The following is a 13,787-nucleotide window of genomic DNA, read 5'->3' as shown; positions in this document are numbered from 1 at the left end:
ATATGTTCTCAGTGACGAATGGACTTATTTACTCGCTGCTATTCCTTTTCTGTGCAGAAACCTGTCCGGTCCTGGAAAATATAGTTGTTGTAGTTGCTTGCCCGAATCCGGCAATAACGACTGCCTTTGTTAGATGCTCTGGGGATCCAGCTTTCTTCTGCTCTGACACTTTGGTGACTCCAGCTTAAGAAGAGCTGTCTCATGTGGTCAAAGTCCAAGTCTCCGTAGTCGGCGCTGCTTTTGCCCTTGGCTATTCTTCCCTATCTTCCAGATTATGCCTCTAGACATAAGTTGACTTCCGTATAGCTTCATAGCTTCTGTAAGTTCTCAAGTATGAAGCAGAAGTTACATCCAACGACCAAACTCTTGATATAGTGCTAGTAGGTGTATCTCTTCCGAATAACGCTGGTCTTGACGTAGTTTCCTAATCCGGATTTCTAGTGTCTCCTTCTGAATTTGGACAGAGACCTGAACACTGTTATCTGTATCTCCGTTAGCGTTCGTCCGAAGTTATGGCACAATCCCGATTCCGGAGGGAAAGTGGTCTGAATTCTGGACCTTGGCCTTGCTGTCTTAGTATATAATACCCTCTTGTGGACGTAAGAACTTCATCTGTTTTACAACTCTGAACTAGAGATCCTTCTGCCTCTGCAGTTGGACCTCAAGGTCCATAGATTGTCTTTGTTGAGTCCTGACCCCTGACGCTGCTCTGTTTGTCTGCAGGTGCGGGGTAGGAGATTGAGTTGAAGCCGACGCCATAAATTGAAGACGACGGCTTGACAAGGACATCAATATGATTGACGGAGGTAAGTACTTGTATCATCTCCTTGGTTGATAAGACTGTGCTAATTCTGATGCAGGAAAGAAGAGAAAGACTTAGCTGACGTTGAAGTAAAGTTAATCTGTACGACACATTCCAAAAACGAGCCGCTGTGAATCTGGTTTCATGCAGCCTCCCGTTGTCCCGTTGTACATATTAGTGGAACCTACCTTCTATTCCTGGTTCTTCACTAGCACTGACGTATGTCCCGACGCGCTTTTGGAGAGGGAAACTGCATCTGGTCCAGAGTTTCGGTTTTACTAGCGCGTTTTCGCGACTTGTCCATTTTCTGAGGGGGCCGATCTAAGCCTCGACAACAAACACGACTCTTCCTCTTCAACGCATCTTCCTCGCAACATCAATTTCCTCTTCATGCCTACAAGCTCCTTGCATCCTTTCTGAGTACACAACACTCAGTAAATCTTTCTAGCATCGCTTCCTGCATCCTCAAGAGCAGACTGATTGTGTGCGGCTAGCCGTCCGCAATTCCAGTCTTGTACCTTCGTTTTCAACACTTCTCCCGTCAATATTGCTCAGACTGAGCTTACCCACTCGATTGAATTGAGTCCCCATTGAAACAGTCACTATGAAGTGCTCCACCAGAGTATTCCTTGCCTTCTTGGCTCTCTGCATCTCGATGGTCGTTGGCGATATGTGCGCATTGGGATCTCAGGAGATCGATGGCAATTGGTTCTGTCAACCCGTTTCCGGCATTCAGTACTCGAATGTCGGATCCCCAGGTGCCTACAATCGTATTGTGGCCATGAACACCGACGGTAGTTGCGACTCCGTCCCACAATCCTTTTCTGGTCCTCTCAGTCCCCTAGATGAAGAGGTAAGTTGAAGATAACACATGATACTCAATTTGGGCGTGTGAGGCTAACTATATCTTCGATCAGGTGTCGTTCCATGTTCGTGGTCCGGTCCAGATTAACGAGTTCGCTGTCTACGTCCCCGCTCCCAGCAATGTCAACAAGCGTAGCACGTCCCATGGCCGCGTAATTCATAAGCATAACCACCATCACGGTAATGGGGGCCAAGCCCAAAGCCATTCGCACGGCCCGGTACATAACGAGATGAAGGTTCGGCAGGAGATCTCCGCGACAATTGATGGGCAGGTTGTCTCTTGGGGAAATAACTACTTCGGTCCGTCTTCAGTTCTAGCTGACGAAGTAAGTCTTAAACTCTCACCCCTTTCTTTATCCCTGTCCGTCTGTAGGTTTGTTGGCGAAGGCATGGCTGCGACATCCAGCTCTAGTCATCGGCACGTGATATCGATAACTGACCCAGGGAAAACAGGTCATGGTTACAGCCACAATTGATGGTCAAGTTGTCTCCTGGGTCAACAACTGGTTCGGTTCCACTCAGGCTGCCACGACTGTACCAACACAAGCTGCTCCTGTTGCGCCGGTTGGCAATCCTGCTCCTGTAGTGCAAACTCCAAGCCAATCACAACCTGTCCAAGCTCCGGAGAGTAAGTGGCATTAGATACTCATTAGGAAAGCTCTTATACTGACGTGCCGTAGCTTCTGTCGCTGCTCCGTCCGCGACGACGAGTTCGTCTACGAGCTTCTTGGCGGAACCCCCTTCAGGGCCTGGTTATGACGCGTCCGTAATCTTCGAACGTGCTCACTACTACAATGCTGCCTCACAGATTATTGACAATGTAACTTTCCTCGGTAACTATGGTGGGCAGGGATCCGGCGTGTTCGATGAGTAAGTACTCGGTACTCTGGGGTGCCTTCCCTATCTATTAAGCTGATCCGGTCCAGAAACTTCGGTGCCTCTCTTGCATATGTTAATAGTGCAGGTACTGGTGGAGCTGCCTCATCTCAGATCCTGGCTAATGCGGTCATCCCATCTGACTCGGAAGTTATTCTCATGCGTGGCGATGAATGTATTGATGATAGCTGTGGATACGTTCGTCCTGGTTCAGTGGCTTATCGTAAGTCCAGAACTCTGATGAGACAGAGGCCCAGATCCAGGAATCAGGGACCAAAGTACTAACGCTTCTTTAGATGGTTTTGATGGAGCTGACAAAGCCTTCTTCATCGATTTCTCCATGCCCACAGAGGGTGGTACCGGTTTCAACGCAGACATGCCTGCGATATGGCTCCTCAACAGTCAGATCCCCCACACTGTGCAGTACGGCCCGCCCGAATGTAATTGTTGGACTTCTGGATGCGGAGAGTAAGTTTTCCAATTTCATGCGTTTTCGGACTTTCGGAATGTTGCTAATCGTTTCAGATTGGATATCGTTGAAGCCTTGTTCGATGGCGCTACCCAATTGAAATCGACGCTTCACACCAACACGCCAGCCGGGGATTCGGATTATATTGCTCGTCCAACTACCGATTCCATGAAGCTTGCGGTCATATTCAGCTCGAGCACTTCCACTATCAACATCCAGGTGTTGGATAGCAACACGGAGTTCCCAGCTACTATGTCTGCTGATGATCTTAACAATTTGTGCAGCGCTCCCTCAGGTGTTTCGCACTTCCACGTGGCTGGATAGTTTGAAAGCACCTGCGCTTATATGATCGGTTTTCATTCGGATGGTGCGCATATGATTCGGTGAATGATCCTGCGTTGCAGAAGATATCATGGGTTGAGATGTTTTCATCGAGGAGCTAAATAACAGCCGGTAGATAGAAACGAAAAAAGGGCCCACATGCAATCCTTCGTCTTTGTGTTTCGATCCAAATGAATAGCCTGGGGCAATATATTGCAGTGCCCGGCAAGTGCCCAGCCCTTCAGTACCTAAATCCACATGTTGTCCCGAAGATGTTGAAAATGAGAGTAGCTCTTCATTGTCAAGGATGATAGAAAATTCCGAGCATTGCCTTGACCTTTGCGCCACGATCATCACGCTTTTGAAATTGGCCTCAAAGTGGCATAATCTGTTCTCGTGTACTTGACGGTTATTTGGTCAAAAGTCTCTTGTTCCAAATGAACCTCAGCACAAGCGTGGCAATTCTCGATTGTAAAGTTTCATTGCTTGACAGGAGATTTGTACGAAGCAACAGGAGTTTGAAGTTCGTTGCAGCCAGCTCGCTATGCTCTTCATGCAGAATTTTGAAATTTCGGCGATGTACTGTCCACTTCAGCATCAGAAATGACTGATGCTTATTGGAAGGGGGTTTTGAGTTGTTATCCAATGAAAGTAGAATCGTACCAGAGCAGAAGAGGTTTGAAGCCAAGCGGCTTGAGTTTTGATCCGAACTTCAAGTAGAAGGAGCCGCGGTTACTGCTTCCGGCAAGGTCATTTGGTCAAGTGGGCAGGTTCAGCCACAGCCAGAATGTTGTTTCCGTTCATACAAATGACGCCAGATTGAAGTTGTTCATACCAAGGTTAGGTCAAATTTAAGCACTTTTCAGTTGAATTGGACTTGAACTCGGCAACATTTTGTACTCCTTTGCTCGGGACATTACTGCCTAATTAGGCTAAACTCGCGAGTTGAACTTGGACTTAAGCTCTTTCTTGTTGAATTGGAATTGGACTCGTCAAGTTCAAAGCTGAATATGATCCAAGTTTGTTTTGTACTTGCTTAACCTTGGTTTATACTTTGTTAGCGCAAGGACGGCAAGTCTTTAACTTGCAGTACACTCAAAGATGAACCAGTGCGGGCCCGAGTGGCACATCGAACAGACCCATTGGATCAAGGTTGATTCTGACTTCAACATGTTGAACGAGTGATTACAATAACTGGAAACAGCAGAAGCCTGGGCAAGGACTTAAGCTGTGAAGCTTCCATTGCTTGCTGCTCGGAGAGACAATCAACCTTAATCCTTGTCGCGGCAGCAACCATTTCGCGAGACTGGTAGCTTGAGCAAGCGTGGGTAGCAGCTTGGGCTCGATCTATTCGGCGGCGACGGAACGGATATCTAACCTGGCTCCATTTGAGCAGCACAGCACTTGGACGAGATTGTGGCAAGGAGGTTCGTTCCTCGGCCGGAGAGAAAAACAAAGCCAAGACGCAAGGAATACTCCGGAGTACTTCATATTGATAGGATCAAAACGAGAGGTTTCTGCGGGTATACTCGAGTGTGTAAGCTCCCGGAATTCTCCTTGTCAAGCTGAGGACCAGATCTAACAAAGTCGATCAAGTCACTAATGTTGTGGCCTCGTGGGACAGCAGCATCTCGAGCCTGCAGGCGGACTCGGCCCGCCGAAGACTCTGAGCGGCGAGGAAGGTTGACCGATGCTGCAGCAGGTGCAGCAGGCACGGCTGGACCGAAGTAATTGTTGCCCCAAGAGACAACCTTTCCATCCATCGTCGTGGAGATCTCTTGTCGAATCTTTATTCTTGTCGCGGCAGCAACCATCTTGCAAGACTTGCAGCTAGTGTGCAATGATAATTACTTCCGAATCAGATGGAATGACCGCATTGGCTGGGATCTGGGATGAGGCAGCTCCACCAGTGCACTATTGACATATGCAAGAGAGGCGCCGAAGTTGCGTTGCTGGAGTCGATGCTTCAAGTTCATACCAAGTCTACAGAGGCTCCTTGACGGTCGCGGCTGGCATTCCATGGAGCGGGAATGAATGCATGTCATAGCCATTGCCGAAACTCCGGTCCTGGGGTGGCTTGCAGTCTCGGATGCATCCCATAGGCATTACCGACTTGACGGTCGTGGGAAGGCACTTGCAGTCTGTCGCCATTGGTATTGATCGGAGCTTGAAATTATCAACGATTGTGACTTCGCTATTTGGGACTATGATGAATTGGTTTTGTCCGAAGCCGTTTGCAGGGAAGTTCTTGACGATCATCTTTCCCTCGGCTTAAAGCTGCTCAACAGCTTTCTTGGTGATTGGAAGCGAAGCCAGGTCGAGACAATCGCTTGACAAGATAGCCTTGATGCGCTCCTTCTGTGCCGGGTCCTCGGAGACGAAAGCAAAGTCAAGATAGTCGGTCGACAGGATAGCCATCTTGCGTACATTCTGTGGCAATTCTTGGAGTTGGCAGCTCATCTCATCGATGATTCGAAGATCTCATCACGTTGGTCAGATTTGCAGGCAGTCGATCATCCGAGGTTCTCCCCGGTGCACTCGATCGTCTTCAGGCCAGCATCGATTTCAGTGGTGGGATAAAGGCTGTGGGAATGGATATCCAAGGGATCTTGCCCTCTTATCCAGCACCACTATCACGGATCGCGTATAGGAGACGGAGCTTCTTGTTAGCGCTCATAGCACGAGCGTCCTTTCTGGCTTCCTCGAGTCGCCGTTCTCCTTCTGCCATCTGCAGCAGTCGATGACATGCCATAAGCATGGCTAATGCCCTCCTGGGGAAGGCATTGCGAGCGAGCCACATTACCAATCCCAAAAGAAGCATATCTGTTTCTCATCTCAGCAATTCCGTTAGCTTTGGCTTTCTTGTCGCGGCAGGCCCTAGCAAAAGTCTCTACGAGGGTGGATTGTTCTTCTGTTTCGGCTTCCGTGGTTATCCATAACAGGTTCTAGAGCAGCAGGGTGATTTCCTCCTAGGCCATCGTTATTGCAGTTAGCGGGAGTGTAGGAACCATTTGAGTAACCACCACTTGGAGAAGCGAAGTGGCTAGCAGAGACAACGGATGGACCACGCTGGTGACGAGCATTGCCTTGAGCAGGGTCAGCCTCGTTGGGAATTGGTCCATACTTCAACAGTTGTAAGTGCAATTCCTGCAGACTTTTGCGCGAGTGATTGAGTCAGGGCATCAATCTTCCTCTCCAGTTCTGCCACACGGCTGTCCGTCTTCTTCTGTCTCTTGCGACCAGGAACGATAACAACGCACGTTTCGATTGGCTTTCGGACGATCTCATCCAACTGCTCGTAGTCTGGTACAACTCGTCCATCGACCAAGTCGTATCCAAGGATCGGTGAGGTTGTCAATGAGCTTTGGAAATCTGGAAACCAGCCTCGGGTGGCCTTGGACGAGCTTCGTGAGTGCCGGAATTGTTCCTCCCTCCGACTGGAAATTGTCGGATATCTGAGCAAAATTGTCCTCCCAATTATCAATTATCATAATTCTCTGGATTGCGCCTAAGATGATTGACTTCATCCTCGCGGAGTAAGTAAGCGAATGGACCAAGACTGTTTCCCGATAGATCGGGTTTCAGATCCTCGTTGTCTTATTGGGCGCGATATGATAGAGTTCTGACATCCATAGCCACGAATTTGCCTGCGAGTCTTGCCATCTGAGGGATTGATTCCCCAGCCGCAAAAGCAGCCAATAAGCCGTATGAGGACGGGCGTTCTGGAGGTTCATCCCCCAAACACAAGGACATTCTTGTCGTGGCAGTAGCAAAGTCTGCTACCTTCGACTGGTGCTGGTGCTACAGCACGAGGTGGAGCTTCTTGAGTTGCTCGATTGTTCTGGCTCCGGAGACTCTCTGCACGACCCCGTCGGCTATGTGTCCTTGAGTGTGCCACCAACTCGTGGTCATTACTTGATTGTATCAAAGGGAAACGCAACTCGCTAGAGATTGTTAGTCCTTCCTATGTTCATGTAATATGACAATTATACTCACAATTGCTGACCAGCAGAGATCATATCCAGGAAGGAATTCACAGCCTCCCCTCAACAAAGTATGCCTCGATATGCAACACTCCTAAGAGCAAGGTCATAGGGATCGGCTAGTGGCAGGAATCGTGGACCGAAAGCACCAACGTTCGGGCCTCGCAATGGGTTGAAACCAGCTAGTCCTGGGAAGTTGATGTGCTTGTCGGATTAGCTCTCTTCACCAACAGTTGTAAGAGGCACCTACATCGTTAACGATCACAACAACCTCCCGTTCTGGGACAAGACTCATAAGTGTGCCACCAACTCGTGTTCATTTCCTGCTTGGCCTCACCGCAGCTGAACGAGTTGCATGGTAGACGAAACTCTCTCAGCTTCCAGTCGTACTGCTAGGGCCGGCAGATATTCGAAATCAAAGTTTATTGAGGGACGAAGAGGGAGATTATTCAAGTTATATTGGGCCTAATTCACAGCAAAGTCAGCATTTCTCAAGAGCAATCTTGCCCTTATGCATTCGCATCAAGAGCCGAGTTTCATCGAAGATCGACATACCTGGAGACGCAGGGATCGATGCTCACTTGAGGAGTGGAGCCATCAAGTACCCTAGGAGACTAGATCTCCAAGTACATTTCTCAAATGATGCACTCCATGTCGACGAAGATCGGAGTCCGAACGAACCACTTTATCCCATGCTTTACCAGTTGCGCTGGCGTTGGGAAAGAAACCCTATCGTACGAATAGAGTACCCTCCTCAACGCCATGATTCGATGCTGGCCAGATGGTGGCTGGGAAATTGCTCGAGAGTTCGAGCATGAAAGATGTGCCACCAACTCGTGTTCATTTCCTGATCTCCTTGTTTCCTTTGATTTTTCTGGTAGTGCGATTCGATACTGCTTACAAAGCATGAAAACCGAAAGGATTGTCCTTGTGTTTGCGTTCGCGAGATCCGATAGTGCTTAGAGCTCTTTTGCGGCGTCGTTTGATCGATCTCATAAGCTGGCTCGAGTACAAAAGAGTTAAGGTCTGGACCGCGATTACTCGGGTAAGAATCCTTTACGTGGGCTTGAAATGCGAATTCGAGGGTAGAAATTGCCTTGTAAATTCGTATTGTAGCTTTGCGTTGATTATGGGTGTGAGGTGAGGTAGGAAGGGAGGAGGGAGTTGAGTATGAGTCGCAAGTAAGCGATGAGGAGTTTGACGTGACGTGACGAGACTAGTCGAACTTGAAAGCGTCAGTTGAAATTTTTCAACAGAATAAGTGGAGATGGCTAACAAAAGATGCATCTGACGCAGGGAGACTCACACGTTCTTCTCGGCTTTGAGGTATCATTGTTAGATCCATCTCGCAATTCCATATTTGTCCCCTCTCTCCAGTTCTTTGACCTCACTCTCCAACCCAAACCCAGCCCGCTTGATCCTCCCAGGCTCGTCGCGGCCAATGAACTCTCCAAATTTGATCTCGAGATCTTTAAGCTCTTGTGGCATGCTCTCGTCACCTCCGAGGCATCCACCAGCTGCGGCTCTGTCCAGTGTTGCACTGCCAGTCGAAGTTGCAATGATCTGCATGAAACTGCCATCCATAGCAGACACACCGTTCTTGAAGAGTGCTAGGCAGCCCATCACAACGAAGGGCATTGTAACAAAGAGCGTGATGAAGTATGGTAGAACAAGACTGAGGGGCTGAGAGAAGCTGTAAACGTTGACCCTAGTAAGCTTTGTTGCGTTGGCGGTGGTGTCCCAAAGGCTGTAGGCAAGCATCATAGAAGTTGTCATGTTGAACAAATATTCGTTAATGAGGTCTTGTGTTATGTTGAAAGAAGGATGGGAGCTTTCGGAAAGAGAGAAGTGGCCAAAAGCTGTGTTAAACCGAGTGCTCTCGATGACGGTTCCGTTCTGCGCTTGGAAAAGTTGGCAAAATGTTGGAAACTAAGACAAACACGTACATACCTGCTATACTAACTGCTTGCCCTTCTGTTGTCGTGACTATCTGCTCGTTCCACAACGGTAGATACGAGCCATAGGGGTCGCCTATGACCGATGGACCTATCACTGGAAAATTCTCGCCATCTGCGAAAAAGCCCTGGAAACTGCCATTCAACCAAGACGATAGCGAGCCATGAATCGTCATTATATTAGTATCACGGTAGTAGTCCAGTGCATACAAGCTCCAATTAGCGGGAGTTGTCCCTGGCCCAGTCCCACTGGCTGCCCCAAACCCCGGGACTATGACAACATGGTCGTGTGTCGGGACTGCCAGATTGATCAATGTGTCGATGGGTTCCGAGGACACGTTTCTGCTCCAGACATTGTTCTCGTAATTATTGGTGACTGTGAAGTTTGCACGTCCCGGTGCGCAGACTATGCTGCCCTGTTGAACAAGTGCAGAAGAATTTCCGTTTCCATCCAGCAATGACCCATTTACCTGTATGGGATTGATTGTTGTAGCGTTGAAAAAAGCTTGTGTATATGTTCCGTTGTAGAAACGAGTTGGATTGGGATTTACAGCTAGTGGCGAAAACCACTGCCCTGTATAGATGTTAAAGATCCCAGTGGCATCATCATAGTATAGAACATCAGATGACGAATTACAATTCATGTATGGCCCTTCGAATGACATTGTATAGGAGCAATTGACTCCACAGGGCGATGGCATCGAGAAAGATTCTCCTGCAACTAAAATCTGACGTGCTAGAAGGTTTATTAGATTGGTGTTCTTGTTTTCACTAAATCCACTATGTTCGATAAAGCTGTTAGGACTGCGAAACTAAGCTAGGAGGATGACCGACCTGGCTTGAAATCCACTTTGGTCTGGAGTTAGACCTTGCACTGGCGTCAAAGTCGTCAAAGAAAATGCCTCTGCGTCGACACCAGAGCCATTTCCCATCTATAGGAGTTAGCTAAATAAGTGAAAATGTCAATCTAGTAGGAAAAGACATTGCAAGGAGAGAATTATAATACTAGATGGTTTGTTACGTACATAAGAAGCATTAAAAGACGGAATGTTGACTGTGCCGAAAGTACTTTTCTGGACTGATACTACTGTAATCGCTCCCGGAGGAAAGCCGGTCACAAATTGAGTGATCCACATCACAAGGGCCAGAATACATAAAAGTGGCGTTGCAGCTATTGCCGCTGGCTTGAAAAGCATGAGTGGATTAGACCTGATGCTGAAAAGAGCTTCGATGGTTGACACTTTCATGGTCTGAGCTCGCAACAGAAGCCATAACCGTTGCACAAATGCGATGGCCAACGAAGCCCGGAGAGAGAAGCCGAATGCATTGGCCAAGATGTTTGAAGCCGTGGATATATAAGCTTGCGGAGCTATTCGGTTGGGCCCATCTGCTTCTTTGCCATCGATATAACGAAATAGAATCAGATGGACTACGGCAAGTACAAGAGCTAATTCGAATTAAAACGGAGCAGTTTGTAAGCAAGGGTTTCAAACCTAGGGCATAACAAGCAATCATCGCAGTTGGTGTTTGCCATCCAATCCCCCACGTCGAAGTGATGAGGGCGGATTCCTTTCTCGGTGGTCCTGAAGTTCCAGCATTTATGAATGAGAGAGATGACTGGCTGTTGTGATGCATCACTGGGTTGGAGCTCAAACCCTTGGCCCTTATTTTCAGCATATTTGCAGATTTCAATGGTGATTCCGTACAGCGACTTAATGTAGAACAATAAATACAAATTGTGCAATAATAAAAGTATCAGAGAAGTTGAAAAAGACACGGAGATAGTACTTAAGAGGTGGGAGATGGCTGAGAGTTTCCCTCTATGCAGTACACAGATGACAGTAACCTCATGTTGTACTCCAACATGCAGGTACGTTTCAAATAACAGATCTGAGTAAAACATATGTTGGAATATCAGATGTGCTCATTGGAGAGGCCGAGTCTGCGACCAGCAAGCGGACGCACTTCGGCTCTCCCGACTTAGCAAACCAACGAGAACAATGTAAGACATGTCGGGATGTTGAGTTATTTGCATGTAGCTTCCCATGCTTCCAGCAACACCCGCCCCTTGTGAGCCCGATACAGTGGGTCATCCTTTCTCAGAACGAGAGCCATTGGCGGTGCAAGCGCCACCAAGAGTCATTGTTGCACGATTAATTCAGCCGATGCATTATCCCGGCATGATCAACATACGCCGCAATGCACTTGGGGTCAAGCAAACGGACCCCAAGGACTGCTGAAACAATCTGGCGATGTCAAGCGCCGTAGAGACTTCCGGGCGCGTAAGTGAAATTGCCGACCGCATGGGGCATACAACTTTAAATATAGACGTAGCGTTCCACGAGCGAAGGAAAATTCTCATTTCGTCCTCATCTTTCACGCCTCTTTGATGAGATGCCGTACATGATATGATGTTGGCACGAAAAGCTGAGGTGCCGGGAGTTATAAATTCGGAGTCACCTGTCCGAATAGCTCTGGTAGAATTAGGTAGACAGGTCAACGTTGTTGAGATGATTCATGCTGACACTGAGTATTTACTTTCCTTTCGGCATCGCTCATTCTCTAAAGCCCGAAGTATATGGGCGAAGATGCGAAGTAACGAGGTTGTAAGTCGAAATAAAGTATCCAGGTTTGTCATTGAGATTATCTGACTTCAGCATTCCAAGCATATTGGACTGCTTCGTAAGCACGCACTATGATCGAAATGGCAAGTCTCCCAGCCACACGTCTTTCTGTGGCTCGCACACTTTTCGGTGACATTATTGGAAGACCCAGAATCTGCAGCCTTGCTTATAAAACCACAAGCCCTCGACGCTTTCGCGGGGCCGCACTCGGTCTCGCAAGCAATGATGAACCCCGAAATTAAGCTCATTCGTGGAAAGTGCGGTCCTCATTGGGAAACGAAGCTTGGCACTCGTTTTGTTTCAACAACACTCTCCAGCTAATCTTCATTTGTGAAAGTCATGCGAAATATGCTTTTTAATCGCCAAGCAGCCGTCGCAATGGCTCAGTGCTTTGGTGATGCATCACTGCGGCGTCACGGCCTACCGAAGGTCGTGCTACGTGAGTGTGGAAGCAAGCACGGAAGCTAGAGTTGACTTGGCCGCACTTGTTCAGCTTGAGCTTGATAAAGGGAGAAAGTATAAGTATGGGTCGCCGTCTTCCCATTCCATCATCATCATCACCATTCACATTCCAGTCAAACTTCCATCTCAAGCTCTTCATACACTATCTACAAACCTTCTTAACTTCATCAGCTATCTATCTAAGTTCTACTGAGTCCTGAACTCCCCGCTATTGACCTAGATACGCTTCGCAAAACAGCATCGAAATGGCAGCAAAGAAAGTCGTCGTCGTTTTTGGTGCTACTGGAGGCCAGGGTGGGTCAGTCGTCAAAGCAATTCTCGGGGATTCCAAGATGAAAGAAAGTTGGACTGTTCGAGGTGTTACACGTGACGTTTCGAAGCCTTCAGCCAAAGCTCTCGAGGAACAGGGCGCTGAGACGGTTGCTGTAAGTCTTTAGAATATATTTGTCATTTTTACCATTACTTATCCCTTATCAGGCCGATCTCAATGATGCTGCGACTTTGAAGGACGCCATGAAAGGTGCTTATGCTGTCTTTGCAGTCACAAACTATTGGGAGTCTAAGAGCGCAGATGTCGAGATGAAGCAAGGAAAAGCAATGGCAGATGCTGCAAAGGAAGCTGGAATTCAGCATTACATTTGGAGCAGCTTATTAAACGTCACTGAGCTCTCCAAAGGTGCATTGCCCAAGGTTAAGCACTTTGACTCTAAGGCAAAGATCGAAGATTATGTTCGCTCAACTGGGCTCCCGGCTACTTTCTTCTTGCCTGGCTTCTACATGTCTAACTTGCCAGGAGGCATGTTCCGCCAAGCTCCTCCCAACAATGATTGGACACTCGCCCTCCCCATTCCTGGAAGTACGCCAGTTCCTCTACTCAACACAGTCGGTGATACGGGCAAGTTTGTCAAAGGCATCTTGTTGAACCGCGAGAAGACACTTGGCAAGAGAATCTATGGGGCTACCGACTATTACACTTTGGACGAAATGGTCAAGGAGTTCAAAGAAGTCTTTCCTGAGGCTGGAAAGACAGCCAAGGCTGCTGAACTTCCTCATCAAGTTTTCAAGGACATCCTTGGGAAAACTGGCCTGCCAGAGGAAGCTGAAGAGGAGTTGTTGCAGAACATGAGACTCATGAACGAATTCGGTTACTATGGTGGTGCCAAATTGGATGAAAGCCACTCGGTAAGATGCCCTGTCCTGAACTCGAAGTCCGAATAAAGTGCTGACTTTTGCAAAAGATTTTGGTAGACAAATTGACCACATGGGAGGAGTTCATGAAATCCGCACCTGCTTTCAAGGACTTGAAGTAGAGACTGAAAGAAGCTTGGCAACCTGCAAATTATTCTAGCAGTAAATAACAATCGTTCATTATATTGGAAAAGCAAATCTGGAAGTGTCTCGAGCTCGGTAACCCCCTATACCACCACGTGA

General features: G+C 47.9%; 5 protein-coding genes across 5 annotated transcripts; 2 read left to right on the top strand and 3 right to left on the bottom strand.

The window, feature by feature from the left end:
• Positions 1-1,472: 1,472 nt before the first annotated feature.
• LY89DRAFT_572863 (uncharacterized protein) lies at positions 1,473-3,335 on the top strand (the record flags this gene model as incomplete). Its single annotated transcript, XM_018208663.1, has 7 exons — positions 1,473-1,655; positions 1,720-1,992; positions 2,111-2,294; positions 2,347-2,536; positions 2,593-2,765; positions 2,839-3,010; positions 3,068-3,335. 7 exons carry the CDS (start codon positions 1,473-1,475, stop codon positions 3,333-3,335), a joined length of 1,443 nt encoding a protein of 480 aa, XP_018078676.1.
• Positions 3,336-4,819: 1,484 nt separating this feature from the next.
• On the bottom strand, positions 4,820-5,146 carry LY89DRAFT_727352 (uncharacterized protein; the record flags this gene model as incomplete). Its single annotated transcript, XM_018219145.1, has 1 exon — positions 4,820-5,146. The coding sequence occupies one exon, from the start codon at positions 5,144-5,146 to the stop codon at positions 4,820-4,822; it is 327 nt and encodes a 108-aa protein (XP_018078675.1).
• A 169-nt stretch (positions 5,147-5,315) lies between these two features.
• LY89DRAFT_727351 (uncharacterized protein) lies at positions 5,316-5,750 on the bottom strand (the record flags this gene model as incomplete). The annotated part of the gene is made up of 2 exons (XM_018219144.1): positions 5,316-5,602; positions 5,657-5,750. 2 exons carry the CDS (start codon positions 5,748-5,750, stop codon positions 5,316-5,318), a joined length of 381 nt encoding a protein of 126 aa, XP_018078674.1.
• Positions 5,751-8,650: 2,900 nt separating this feature from the next.
• On the bottom strand, positions 8,651-10,947 carry LY89DRAFT_727350 (uncharacterized protein; the record flags this gene model as incomplete). Its single annotated transcript, XM_018219143.1, has 5 exons — positions 8,651-9,216; positions 9,266-10,050; positions 10,105-10,202; positions 10,296-10,717; positions 10,764-10,947. 5 exons carry the CDS (start codon positions 10,945-10,947, stop codon positions 8,651-8,653), a joined length of 2,055 nt encoding a protein of 684 aa, XP_018078673.1.
• Positions 10,948-12,601: 1,654 nt separating this feature from the next.
• LY89DRAFT_663069 (putative NmrA-like family domain-containing protein 1) lies at positions 12,602-13,666 on the top strand (the record flags this gene model as incomplete). The annotated part of the gene is made up of 3 exons (XM_018212684.1): positions 12,602-12,781; positions 12,834-13,538; positions 13,595-13,666. 3 exons carry the CDS (start codon positions 12,602-12,604, stop codon positions 13,664-13,666), a joined length of 957 nt encoding a protein of 318 aa, XP_018078672.1.
• Positions 13,667-13,787: the final 121 nt, after the last annotated feature.

This window comes from Mollisia scopiformis (assembly GCF_001500285.1).
Source record: "Mollisia scopiformis unplaced genomic scaffold LY89scaffold_1, whole genome shotgun sequence".
In the NCBI taxonomy this organism is placed as follows: domain Eukaryota; kingdom Fungi; phylum Ascomycota; class Leotiomycetes; order Helotiales; family Mollisiaceae; genus Mollisia; species Mollisia scopiformis.
Note: the sequence above shows the minus strand (reverse complement) of the source record. Positions and strands in the feature narration are given on the sequence as shown.